At 41.8% G+C, this 14,967-nt stretch overlaps 1 protein-coding gene across 1 annotated transcript in view; it reads left to right on the top strand.

Moving 5' to 3' along the window:
* The first annotated feature begins 762 nt into the window (after positions 1-762).
* Positions 763-14,967, top strand: part of NIPAL1 (NIPA like domain containing 1) — a 31,053-nt gene continuing 16,848 nt past the window's right edge. Inside the window, exon 1 of the mRNA XM_088475279.1 lies at positions 763-824. Within this exon, the coding sequence (XP_088331405.1) occupies positions 770-824 (55 nt within the window). The 5' untranslated portion in view covers positions 763-769. The remainder of the gene's footprint in view (positions 825-14,967) is intronic.

Raw genomic sequence — 14,967 nt, 5'->3', positions numbered from 1 at the left:
AGAGCTTAGTACATCTTCCCCAGGGTGAGGAAGAGGGAAGCAGGATGTGAGAGTGGGGAGTACGCAGCGACAGGTGCAGGGGGTGAGATAGAAGCAGAGATTGAATCTGATCAAAATCCCTAAAGCTTGGGGAGGGGGGTTCAATTAAAATTTCCATACCCCCACTTCAAAATTCCCACTTCGAGCACTGTGTGTGTATGTGTGTGTATGTGTGTGTATGTGTGTGTGTATATCTATATATATATATATATATATATATATATATATACAGTATATACATATATATATAGATATATTTATTTACACACACACACAGGTAGATAGATGGGTAGATAGATAGATAGATAGATAGATAGATAGATAGATAGATAGATAGATAGATAGATAGATAGATAGATAGATAGATAGATAGATGCGTACATACAGAAACAACTTATAAACAATTATACTGTCTTCATTTCAGCCCACGAGTGCCTCCCACACTGTTAACTATTACAGCACATATCTTCGGATGGCACGAGATGCAGTAATTCATTGTATAATTGGAGTGCCAGTCCTATGTGCTAGTATTGTGATGATGAGTATAATTGTATATATTTGCTACAACTTTAAATGGGAGTAGCCCTTACCCAGGCACAATGCATTGCAGACAGGGAGGGGGCAGGACCACAGCACAGCCACAGATAGAACTGCAGCTGACAACAGACTACTACCAGGAGAGTGGGGGACTCTAGAGTGCCAGCTCAGGGGACAGTTCCTGGATAGAAGGATGCCACAGACCCCACCTATTATTGCAGTGCCAGAGGGAACAGCGTGTAACACAGGTCAGTGACATCCCCCGTCTCATGTCCCGATACCCTGTCATCACTGGAGAGCTATTTAGTGTACTCCTGTCACCTATGGGAGACTGTGCTCACCTGGGGGAGGTATTATCACCTGTTGCCTTGTATTATATATATGTATATATGAATATATCTCCCATCCTCTACTGGGGTTGAATGTTTAGAATCCTGATACAAAGCGACTTTGATCTGAGAATACTAGTATAGTTCAGTAAGTGATAAATTATGTAAATAGTATTGGAATTAGATACCTGTTTATCCTATCATACTAATGTAGTTACAGAGCTAGGATTCAGTACATGATTTTGTGTAGTATATTATATTAGGGTTTTGTATTGGTGTTTTAGTTCTTAAAATGGAACATTGCAGTTTGTTCACTAAGTGACCATGGAATTTGTGCCCTGAGTTCCATTAGGATGGCAGGAGCAATGATACATAGATAGCATACTATGTTTTATATGACTGTGAGTCATTATTGTGTGCCTCCTTAACATAGAATATTTAGTATTTTTTCCCCTTATGTAACATACTGTAAATGTGACCAGCAGTGACTGTGAGGGGAGAAATCTGTGTGTTTGTATAGCACAGGTGTCTCAGAGCTGACAGGTAGTGTATGGCAACAGGTGAGGTCATGCAGTGACTCAGGTAAGGAGGACAGTGTGACTGGGAGGGGTGGAGCAGAGACACATAACTTTGACATCAGAGCAGGATGAAACTAGCTGCTAACCTGTGATGTGTACCCTGCTCAGTCCTGGATAGCTACAGGTGATTCACTAGCAGTGTGCTTACAGGTAACACACAGTCATCTGGTATTTCCATTCAATATTTCAGTAACCGTGTACATAGTTTAGTCACAGGGCGTAACAAAAACACATACTGTTCTGTTCCGAACATCATTGTGATGCCTGTAAATTTCCCATCACACCAAATACAGTATAATCAGCCAAACAGTAAAATATATAACTCATTTCCATGAGGGAAATACTTTAACTTCTGCATAACCACTTGGGTGTACAGTACCATGAAAAGCTTTACCTCGACCATATAGCCAAGACAATGTTTATTTTGGGCAGCGCCAAATATAATATATAGACAGATATTTATTTTAAGGGCAGTCTATTCATTTCCTATTCCCCCTCCTTTTTCCCTGGAGTGTTTTTTTGTTTATTAGGATAGTTGATTATGCGGCTGTCAACTTTTAATTAAACTCAGACGAAATGTAACACTATAGGAAGTATACAGTATGCCAAATAATTTTTTTCTTTTTGCCGAGACTTGGTCAGCTTATGTAAATACACATTCCCCTCTGGTTATGTTAATGTCCTGGCTGCAAGATGAATATTTCCATTAGAAGAATACATTTTCCCTCACTCTGAGAAAAAGTTCCCAGAGGTCTTTGTCTGTATCTACTCTCCTATTTTTACCATGGCCGCCTGCACAGTGTTCTCCTGTTCTGGAAGTTTGGTGAAATTTGCAGCATAATGTAGGTGTTATCCATATGCATTGTACCAGTGCAGGGTAACACTCAGTGGATGTATTGTACTGCTGAAAATAAAAAAAAAACTCCTCTTAAGTAAACTCCAGACCTTTTAAAGATGATTATTACTATTATTATTTTTATTATTATTATTATTGATATTATTATTAACATTTACTTATATAGTGGCTGCATAATCCTTTGCATTTATATATAAGGGAACCAAACATTAATAAAACAAGACTGGGTAATATCAGACAGACAATGAGGCAGAAGGGTCCTGCTCACAAGCTTATTATCTATAGGATGCTGTTTTTTGTCTTTCATTTTTTACAATTTATTATTTCATTCTGGATAGGGTACACCGGTGGTATCTATGGGCGATTTGTAACAATGAACAGTGGCCTCAGGCCATGTAGTGTAATATGCTTTCCAAATAAGGACTTTAGGAATTATTCTGTGCACGTGAGATTGCTTTTTTGAGATATTGTTTCTTACACAAACTTAGGTTATTAGATGAATGATAGGATCCATTATCTACAAATGCATAACGTGCAATGCCAGCTACTACCTCGTGGAGAGAGGGGGGCTGCTCGGCTGCAATTCATGTTGAGCGTCGCAGCAGTTGGGTGGGTCAGGTACGTCCATTGCGCATTGTCAACTAATCTACTAGGGAAGGAAGGGGGACGAGCGCATGCACACAAAATCTGGCTTCTGGAGACTGCATCAGCTGCAGCCACTAGGAGCCAGGTAGCACTGGCGTACTCAATATGGCAGAAGTGGCTACCCTTTGGAAGTGCTTTCTGCTAACAGCAGTCAGGACTGGCAGTCCCAGGGTGAGAAAACTCCTCTCCCTGGGAGATGTGAAGCTTGCTGCTGCCAGTGCATGGAGTCTGGACTAGGGGACTGGGGCCTTACTGGGGTGTAGTGGTGTATTTTACTGGAGGGCTGGTTAAATCTGCCACTGATAATGTTGCTTTTTTTTTTAAATGTTTATTTTTTGTGGTTAATGGGTAACAGATATTATATGAATGATTTGCAATATATTTGAAATAACATTGCTTATTTGTAAATATGAATGTTATTTTTGCTAAAGATCAAAAATATTTGGAAAAGTGATTATATAGAATGTTTAGGGCTGCAGTCTCTCCTGTTTATTATGTAGAAGAATCTGGGAGATCTTTCTCCCCTGCCCTGTCTAGCTGACAGCCACCTTTTACTTTACATATTCCCCACCCTTTCTGCATCCCTCCCAACTGTCCTGATTTTAGGTACTGTCCCAACTGGGACCAAGTGATCCTTGCAACAGGGGAAGGGGGTGTTTTAGGTGCTAGAGATGTCCCCTGGGTAGAAGGCACGCCCCCAGCGCCGTGTAATGTTTAGAGGTATGCTTCCTAGAGTACCTTGTTCTAATGTTGGACATAGAGATCGATTTATCAAAGGCAATAAAGCCTTTGGAGGTAGGGTATTCACTTATTTATCAAAGCCCTGCCAACCAGTAGCCTTCACCTGGGTGTGGGGAGGGGGGGGGGGGGCATTCTACTAAGTGACTTGTACAACAGCTGCCCAGTGCCTGCTAATGCCATCTCTGGATGATGATAGCTGGGATGGCCACAGGAAAAAATGCATTTTATTCAAATAAAGTATTTTTTTTTTCATTTATAATTTAAAACTAAATATTTATATTGTGTAGGTATATCTGTTTTGCATCATTGATTTGTTGATGTCACCAAAACGTTGGTGCAATTAACTGTTATGATTTTATTGGATTAAAAAGACGTTTATTTTTTCTGTTTACACAAGCCAGGAGAGTACCTTCATTCCTTATGAGTGGTATAAATACCTATGAGTGGTATGCAGGTTGAGTCTCCAATATCCAAATATTCCGAAATACTGAATTTTTTTAGCATGACTGAGATAATGAAACCTTTTGATTTTTGATATTTCAATGTACACAAACTTTGTTTAAGGCACAAACTATTAAGAATATTGTATAAAATGACCTTCAGGCTGTGTGTATAAGGTGTATATGAAACTTTAATTCATTTTATGTATGTACACAAACATTGTTTGAGCCATGAAATAATTTAAAATATATTGATTAAAATGACATGCAGGCTGTGTGCATAAGGTGTAAATGAAACATAAAATAACCCTGGACCCAAGCATTTTGGATATGGGAGACTCAACCTGTGTATATATATATATATATATATATACATATATATATATATTATATATATACTCACATTACCGTTCAAAAGTTTGGGGTCACCCAGACAATTTCGTGTTTTACAATGAAAACTGACTTTTATTTATCAAATGAATTGCAAAATGAATAGAACACATAGTCAAGACATTGGCAAGATTAGAAATAATGATTTTTATTTGAAATAATAATTTTGTCCTTCAAACTTTGCTGTCATCAAAGAATGCCCCTTTTGCAGCAATTACAGCATTGCAGACCTTTGGCATTCTAGCTGTTAATTTGTTGAGGTAATCTGAAGAAATTTCACCCCATGCTTCCTGAAGCACCTCCCACAAGTTGGATTGGCTTGATGGGCTCTTCTTGCGTACCATACGGTCAAGCTGCTCCCACAACAGCTCAATGGGGTTCAGATCTGGTGACTGCGCTGGCCACTCCATTACAGACAGAATACCAGCTGAATACCATTCTTCCCTAAATAGAATACCATTCTTCCCTAAATAGTTCTTGCATAATTTGGAGGTGTGCTTTGGGTCATTGTCCTGTTGGAGGAAGAATTTGGCTCCAATAAAGCGCTGTCCACAGGAATGGCATTGCAAAATGGAGTGATAGCCTTCCTTATTCAAAATCCCTTTTACCTTGTACAAATATCCCACTTTACCAGCACCAAAGCTGCCCCAGACCATCACATTACCCACCATGCTTGACAGATGGCGTCAGGCACTCTTCCTGCATCTTTTCACTTGTTCTACGTCTCACAAATGTTCTTATGTGTGATCCAAATACCTCAAACTTCGATTCGTCTGTCCAGAACACTTTTTTCCAATCTTCCCCTTGTCCAATGTCTGTGTTCTTTTGCCCATATTAATCTTTTCTTCTATTGGCCAGTCTCAGATATGGCTTTTTCTTTGCCACTCTGCCTAGAAGGCCAGCATCCTGGAAGCACTGTAGACGTCGACACTGGCGTTCTGTGGGTACCATTAATGAAGCTGCCAGTTGAGGACTTGTGAGGCGTCTATTTCTCAAACTAGAGACTCTAATGCACTTCTCTTTCTATTCTGGTTAGAGCCTGTTTGTGATGTTCTCTGAAGGGAGTAGTGCACACCGTTGTAGGAAATGTTCAGTTTCTTGGCAATTTCTCGCATGGAATAGGCTTCATTTCAAAGAACAAGAATAGACTGTCGAGTTTCACATAAAAGTTCTCTTTTTCTGGCCATTTGGAGAGTATAATCGAACCTACAAATGTGATGCTCCAGATACTTAACTAGCTCAAAGGAAGGCCAGTTTTATAGCTTCTCTAACAAGCAAACCCGTTTTCAGCTGTGCTAACATAATTGCACAAGGATTTTCAAGGGTTTTCTAATCATCCATTAGTCTTCTAACGCGCTTAGCAAACACAATGTACCATTAGAACACTAGAGTAATGGTTGCTGGAAATGGGCCTCTATACACCTATGTAGATATTGCTTTAAAAACCAGACGTTTGCAGCTAGTATAGTCATTTACCACATTAACAATGTATGGAGTTTATTTCTGATTAATTTAATGTTATCTTCATTGAAAAAAACAGTGCTATTCCTTCAAAAATAAGGAAATTTCTAAGTGACCCCAAACTTTTGAATGGTAGTATATATATATATATATAATATATATATATATATATATATAATATATATATATATATATATATAATATATATATATATATATATATATATATATACAGTATATCGCATGTGGTACTGTACAGTACATACCAGGTACAGCACTCAAGGATTTTTCTATTAAGCATATTTATAGAATCAACATTTCGGGGCTACATGGAACCCAGTCTTCAGGAATAACAACATATAAACGAATACAAGATAACGCTTACCTTTTATTCCCACAATGAATCTATTGCAGCTTGTGCTAGATCTCTGAGATGTGCTTCCTCCTGCCCGAGGACGGGATGACGCCACAATCCTGTAGTTCTGTGCCTGGTATGTTCTGTATAGTACCACCTGCGATTTCTATACTTGTCTAAGCAAAGGCACCCAGAAGGATGGATTATTAACATAGGAGTGGCGAACAAGTGGGACTGTCAGTGAATGCACTACACGGCAGTGGTGTGTTTGTATTACTGTGCAGTGGCATGGACCGCAGTGACCTGGACGGCGGTGACACCCCCGCCAGGTCCAACAGCAACCAGGGCACGTGCCTCGTTCAACCCCCGCTAGTTACGCCACCTCTGTGCTTTAAAAAGATATATATAAATATATATTATTTTTTTTTATCGCTGCGATGAGCAACAATAGAAAATATTCTTTCTGGAGTGATCTTAATAAATAGAGCCCATCATCTAATCTTGTCTTACAGCCCATCCCCAGTGCTCATGTAACATCTTATCACTGCCAGGTCTTTGCTGTAAGAGGTTTTGCATTTAAATGTGTATTATAGTACAGCTCATATTAAAATCTATTTGCTAATGACCATTTTGTGTGCTCCCTTCATATTGTCAAACACTACTGAATGCCCACTTGCTGAGCGAAGTGATCAAATAAACCTGTAACTTCACCCTTGTATTTCAGATGGCTATATGAATTGACACTTACGAGCTGTTTGTCTAATTTATTATTCTCTTTGTGGCAATACTCTTGTGTTTACTGCATTTGTATTGTGGATTACTTCCTGCAGACTACATAATCAATGGCGCTGTATAAATAGACATTTACACACAGGTCATTAGGTACTCAAAGAAAAATGTTGCTTTACAACATTTCCTTCTGTTATATTAGAATTGAATCAGGAATGTACAATTAAATAAAATTAAGCAAATTAAACTTTTGATTGTCCAAATAGGGCCCTCTCATCTTTTGTATTCTCTACATAATGATCTTACTTAGAAGTTGTAATTATACTCTCCTCAGCGGTATTCAAGCTCTTAGGTGGTGATTCAATTATTGCCCTCTCTCCCGTTAATTGTTTTTGGGCGCCCATGCATATCGCGCATGTCGTGCCCAAATAGACAACGTTTAGCACGTAAAACGGCTAAACCCGCCTAAAGTTCTGCATTTTGGATCCCAAAGTACCGTCTTATCACACATTTCAGCTTGCCTGCATGGGAGGCTATGCGCAGAAATATGTGCTTCCTGGCAGGGCCACAATTGAATTGCTCTGTCGGGATTCCGGCACCAACAGCCGTGGGCAAAAACAATTGAATCGCCCCCTTATACTACTACAGGCTTGCCTACCCTCCCGATTTGCCCGGGAGCCTACCGATTTTCGGGTGCCGCTCCCGGACCCTCGGAAATGCAGGCAAGCATCCCGGAAGCCGGCATCCCTCCCTACCCCCCGCAGAGTTAATATCAAAACCCCCGCTGCGGAGGGGCCCGGTGACGCGATTCACGCTGAATCGCGTCATCGTGGCCCCGCCCCCTGCTTCACAATGCTGAAAATAACGGCATTGTGTAGAGGGGGTGGGGCCACGATGACGCAATCACATGGCTCCGCCCCCAAATGTGATGTCATGGCCGGGCACGCCCCCCGCTGTTAGCCGACAATCAGCTCCCTACCGGAAGGAGGGAACTGATTGTCGGCAAGTATGTACTACTACTATACAACAAAAGTATATATAATATTAGCCGTGAATGTTTTTTCAAATTATAATAGTAACGTATGGGAACAAATATGATGTGATGTGACCCTAAATGATTATTCTGACATCAGTATCCCCACCCCTTACAGCATATATGTACAGTATACATTGTTCTCTGGGTTTATGCACTCATGCACATTGTGAACTTGTCCGTCATGGATGCCACAAATCAGTCTTGTACTATTTTGCACTTCTGTCCCTATAATCTGCAGTAACCTGAAAAACTATGCATTCTTTCTAATAAAATAAATTGTGAAGTTCAACTATATCTAAAGTAAGTAAAAAAAATAATAGAATTGTCAGTGTTATTCACTAATATTCAGTGACATTAATAAAAAAAATAGAAAAAAAATTCCTGCTTGCCTCTCTCAATTCTCCCTGATCCACCGCCACCCTCATGGGTCTATATGGCCCATGCAATACTCCTCTTGTTTCAAGCAGGCTGAGCAGGTGTAGCCCCATGAACTTCTCTCTCAGGTGAATGATAAAACTTCCTAAAAAATTTCACCAAACAGGAAACAAGAGATCACAGCTGTGGATTGAATAAGTCATTTTATGATAGAAGCAAAGTTTGGTCATTAAACATGATCATGGCGAGTTTTTTGGGACGTTCACAAGTAAGGGGCAGAGATGCCCACTTTGCTTGTTTCAAACAGGCCAAGCAGGGGGAGGAGAGTGGCGTGCATCCCAGGACCATAAGGCCCTAAGGAACCTCAGTATACTGTATGAAGAGTACAGAGTGTGGAAGTTAAGGAAGAAAAAGTTTTGTTTTTGTTTTTTACTTTCATTTTATTTCCTTGAACTGAAAAATAAAGTAAATAATAATTTTGGGTGGTGTCCTCATCTGTCTGAGTATGGCTGTTACACGGCAGTAATCGTGTATCGATAGAACACCTGTGAGGGTAGTCCCTGACGTGGACTTGTCAGTCAGATTTACTTTGAGGATAATAAAATATCTGCTGCTAACAGAAGTGAAAACAAAGGGCCTGATTCAGACTTGGGAATAGAGAGAGATATCTATCTCAACTGTGAACCTGAACAAACCATATTGCAATGCAAGGAGTGTAAATGCATACATTTTTTTACATGTGGGGTAAATACTGGCTGCTTTTGCATGGCACCCACAAATGCTGCAAAGCTTTATTATTACTCTACAATTTAGATGTCAGTTTGGAAACACTCCTCCCAAATCTAAATCTCTCTGCACATTTAAAATCCACCCCACCTGCAGTGCAGCATGGTTTCACCAAGATGATCAGGTGAGAGAGATACCTCTCTCTATTCCCAAGTCTGAATCAGGCCCAAAGTCCACTAAGGTATCACTACATGATGAAGCCTCTGCGTCACAAGTTGATAAAGGATAAACTAGCCTGTCTATAACTGCAACTCTAGCTGAAAGGCCGGTACATAGTAGATAATGTCTAGTGTGTACCGACCTTATAAGCAACGGGACCAGCTGGGTGCCGGCATCGGCAAATGTGTACACATTTGAATGCAGCACGGCCCTCGCTAACGATGTCGCCCCTTGGAATGCAGGTCCGACGAGCGATGTCGCTGACGACGCGCGGGAGCAACATAACGGGTACACACTAGACAATGTGCCTGTCAGCGACATAACGGGTACACACTAGACGATGTGCATGTCAGCGACATAACGGGTACACACTAGACGATGTGCCCAATATATCGTCCGATATATCGTCCGATCCAGCCGGGAAGTCTAGCGTGTACCCGGGAATTACTCTGCCAAAGAGAAGTTACTCACTTTATTCTTTTTACATAATTACAGTACATTACTTATCTTTATGCAACCAACAGTCCGTACAAGTACACTTGATAGAAGGGCATCACAATGGATGTGTTTTGGTACATTCATTATTGTAAATAAATATATATATATTGAAATTGCAATACATTATGTATATTTCTACACATAGGCAGATAATGACCTAATGACAGCTGTATATTTTAGTGACACAAGGAGGGTGTGAAATGAGCTAAAAATAAATAAATAATTTAAATAAGGGTAAAGTTAAATCAGGTAGGCTGCAAAACTGGTTACACGGCTGCTCAGAACTGCAGTGTACACACGTGTACAGTAGTCTGGGCTACTAATATACACAATCACAAAGAGGATCCATACACGGTTTCCCCTACATAAACCTGGAACAATTGATGTCCGGGGTCTGTAATTGTCTTTTATAAACCTATAGATGTGTTATGTTTGTGTTCATGTCCATACAGTGATTGGCCTGATTCTCCAGTGTTCCTTAATAATTCACTACATTTTTGCAGACAGCAAATCTCCGAAATTCTGCCAAATTTCGGAAGTTCAATTTGCCCATCGATGTTTGCAGTGTCACATTGTTTTGAGTCTTTGAAATTTTGATAACTATTATTGTTTATTAATGTAAAGAGAAAACTTTCTCTGAATCATTCATGTGTACTATACTATACTTCAATAAGACACTCTGGGGAATATGGCCCTGATTCAGAGCCGGACGCTCTGACAGAGTGCTCACTCTGAATCAGGACCGTCCTTCTTGTTTTTCAGAGCGGCCTCCTGGCCGCTCGCATAGCTGTGGGTGACCACCCACAGCTATAGCGAACGGCCAGGAAGATGGTCGCGATGGTCAAGACCATCGGGCTTGCGACGAGACCCTTGTGGTAGGGTCTCGTTGCCGCAAGCCCAAGAGTGCTTTCGGCTCTAATAGACGGTAGGCGTTCCCATGGGAACCATGCCACGCCCCCGGCACGCCCTCCAAAGGGGGCGTGCTGTCACTCAACATCGACAGCATGCCCCCTTTGGCACGAGACCCAGAGCGACGGATTGCTCGTCGCTATCTGGGTCTCGCGCATGCGCATGACGGAACCGGCTCCATCGTGCGCATGCGCACTGGGCCACCATCGACCCGCTTGCGAGCGCATACTCTGAATGAGGTCCATAGAGCCTAAAACAAAAGTCAACACAGGTACAATATGTTGGCATTATTAATCAGTTAAAGTGCTCTATTTTGTTAATAGATGAAAATAATTGTGATTTGGGATCTAGTACTTCATATTAGGGCTAGTTTAAACTATCAGTGTTCACTGAATGAAAACAATCTTATGGGCAGGCTTTAATTTAGTTGCATATAAAGCAATGAAAATATACGTAGGTGTTTGATTACATTATCATATAATATCTCAATATCAGGGTTAATATAATGGAAATAAGGTAATTTAACAGCCATAACTCTCTCTCTCTGTGATATGGTTAAATTAAAACGTACAACAGTAAAGTTGATTCTGTTACCGAAAAAGGTAAAACAGTTTGATTATTTATTCAGATTTTGAGATATTACCTCAGTTTGTATTATAAAGTATTTTCTTGGAGTAGAACGATAAACAGATGAGAGCAAAATACAGTACAGGGTACAGGTCTGTGTAGAAAACGTCTGGAATAAACAAAAGCTGCTAACTAACCTTAGGAACAAAATCAGCGTTATTATAGATGTTTATAATCCTTTTAAAATATAACTATTAAAACCATGGAAAACGATGCAGCAAAAAGTGAAATGGGTGAGCAGCAGGCTAAATTAATTTTATCATTAGTGAGATTGAGAAAAGGAAATATAAAAAGAAGTATCAAAAGAGGGGGAAAGAGCAGAGAGGTCAGCAGAGACAAGGGACGAGATGTAATAGAGTCAGAGTTTTCTTAGCGAGACAAACTTGGATCTTCTCGCACATTTAAAGGTCAGAGCTTGTTGTCGCACTACCCCCTCACTATAAAGAGTCCAGTGCTGGTTGTAGCGAATATGGGGACCCCTACTCATTTTGTCCCCCTTATTTCCACAACCAGGACCGGCTCACTGAGTCTGGTGCTGGTTGATGAAAATACAGGGGACCCCTACGTCATTCCCCCCCCCATATTTTCTCAACCAGTACCGGCTTAACAGAGCCTGGTGTTGGTTCTTAAAATACAGGGGAACCCTACGCATTTTTTACCCTGTATTTTAAGAACCAGGACAGACTCAACAGAGCCCGGGGCTGGTTATGCTTTAAGGAGAGAACCCCATGTCTTTTTTTTTATATTTTACTATTTTTTCTCACACAGAAGCATGCACAGATCTCACAGATCTGTACATGTGTCTCTGTAACTCGGACATGCTCAGACTAGACTCGCTAGCCTGAAGCAGGTCTGTTTTTTTTCAAGTTTTCAGTCAGTAATAGTGTGCAAGTTAAACACTCGCACCCTCTTACTGTACATTGCCCGAGTTGTATCCTCACAATGTCAAAACACTTTTGGATGCGTGTTATGCCATTGCGAGTTGCGGGGGTGTGAGAAACATGCGAGTTTGCATGTTCTCGCACCCTATTACATAGGGTAAGTTCTAAAAATGTGCGAGTATGAAAACTCGGACCCTATTACATCTCATCCTGGGAGTCATAGAAACTTCTAGGTATTTAATGGCTGATGGCCTCCAGAGGAAGTGAAATGTGGAGGCCAGATTAATTTGCAGTTGACAGGTAACATTGAGGGCCAGTGCTTAAGATTTGGTGAGGTTTACTGTGAGTTGGAATGAACTGGGGCTCCATGCACAATTTTGTTAAATAGTTGATTTGTAAAACGCCATTGGGTAACTATCTGGTACACTGGCACTCACCCTGATGGCTAGGGTTAGGCACTTACCCCGGCAGTTAGGGTTAGGAACCAGGAGGGAGGGTTAGGCACTTGCCAGAGGGTTAGGGTTAGGCACTAGGACGGTTAGGGTCAGGCACCTACCCCAATGGTTAGGGCTAGGCATCAGGAGGGAGGATAGGGTTAGGCACCAAGGGGAGGGTTAGGGTGAATATTAGGGTTAGAAAAAAAAATGTGTCGACCATTTGTGTGTCGACCTTTTGATCGTGTAGGACATTTCCACCCGCCAACCTTCTTCCATGTCGACCTTTACTGTGTTGATTTTTTTGTCCCTGATGACCTTTTGTCCCTGTCGACCTATTGCCTGTCTAATATCTGGTGTCTATCTAGACATTGTCGGCCTTTTTTCTGTCTATCTCTTATACCATAATGGTCAAGAGCCGGAATAGGCAGCAGGAGCCCGGTTGCACCGCTGGAGGGTCGATGGAATGTCCGGGCGTACTATAGCAGGTGAGCAGAGGTCCCGGTCTTCAGGCTCCAACTCGAGGCCACGGATCGGGAGCTGTGAGTAGGCCCCGAGTGCCTATCTGCAGTAGGTGATAGCGGCAGGGATCGGGAGTGGTCACAGGTGCACCAAGTGATGGAGCGGCACTGATGGCTAGATTGGGTGCCCAAAAGTGCCATTAAGGTGACTTTGGGGTGTATGGAATTATGAGCCCATATATGGTATGACTGCACAGCCGGTCATTCAAGCCACGCCCCCTCAAAATTCAATTTAGTTTCTAAATACAAGCTCATTTTTATAAGGAGATGGTCCTAACATGTTTTCCAGGCTGTAATTTGAGGTAAGTAATCGCCATATTTTTGGTTGCTACTTTGATCAGGAAGTAGTTCTAAAGAGGAAGTGCCACCATTTATACAGCTAATCTCAGTCATTGGTTGCATAGGCTGCTTTGATTTGCGATTCTTCTGATTCTATGTTTGTATGTTTATGTCAACTTTTATTCACAAGTATTCCAAGCACTGAGCAACGATGATATGTTCCAAATTGTGTAATTTTGTCCTTAAATATTTTGTATAACATACACTTAAGTTCCAAAAGTCATGGGATAGATACCCAGTATCGTGTAGGGTATGCAGTCGGGAAACCGGCTACCTTAATACCGACAGCCAGCTTCGTGGCTGCTTTATCCTGGCGTGGGATAAATGACCGGCGTCTATATCTAGACGCCTGTCATTTACCCAACGCCAGGAGACCGGCACCCGGCATCCCGATCGAAGCACTTAGAGGGGGGGATTAGGGTTAAGAACTTGGGGAGGAGATTAGGGTTAGGCACCCCTAAGGAGGGTTAGGGTTAGGGGGTTAGGTTAGGTTAGTTCATACTTACCTTAGGGACGATTGGGATTTCCAACGCTGCCGGGCTCTGCTGATCTGTCGGGCTGCCGGGAATCGAACTGCCGGCCATGCGGCAGCTGGGATTCCATACTGATTCCTCGTGTAGGAGTGATGTTGACCCATGCTGTTTGGATAGCTTCCCACAGCTCCTTGATATTTGTAGGTGCACGATCTTGGGTGTGAATGGATCTCTCCACCGTGTCTCATAAATTGGCAATTGGGTTAATGTCGGGCAAATATGGTGTCCACACCATTCGTTGGAACGCTCCAGAATGCTCCTCAAAATAATTCTGGTCAACTTGGGACTGGTGCATTATCCTGCTGGAATATTCAGTAGTTGTGGGGGTTCATAAAGTCCATGAAGGCTGCAAATGGTCATCAAGCAATGCAATGTTGCGGTTACCAGTTAATTACATGTTTAGTCGGACCAGCGGACCCAACCCATGCCGCGCGAATGCACCCCACACCATTATGGAACAACCACCAACTCCAGCAAGGTGCCTTGTTGACAAGTGGGGTCCATGTACTCATAGGGTCTACGCCACACCCAAACCCTACCAACAGCCCGACACAACTGGAACCATGACTCATTGGACCACACCACATGTTGCCAGTCCTCCAGGGTCCAATTAATGATGTCATGAGTCCAGGTGAGGTGCTGTGTCCGGTGTCTTCATATTAACAGGAACGCTCTGGTGGGTTTTCTGCTTCCATGGAAGCTAAAGGACGCTACACTGACTTGCTGTATATGCGTTTGGTACCTCCTGTATTGAATGTGGATGTGATTTG

This window comes from Taudactylus pleione, unplaced genomic scaffold (assembly GCF_031769625.1).
Source record: "Taudactylus pleione unplaced genomic scaffold, aTauple2 ptg000169l, whole genome shotgun sequence".
Classification (NCBI taxonomy): Eukaryota; Metazoa; Chordata; class Amphibia; order Anura; family Myobatrachidae; genus Taudactylus; species Taudactylus pleione.
Note: the sequence above shows the minus strand (reverse complement) of the source record. Positions and strands in the feature narration are given on the sequence as shown.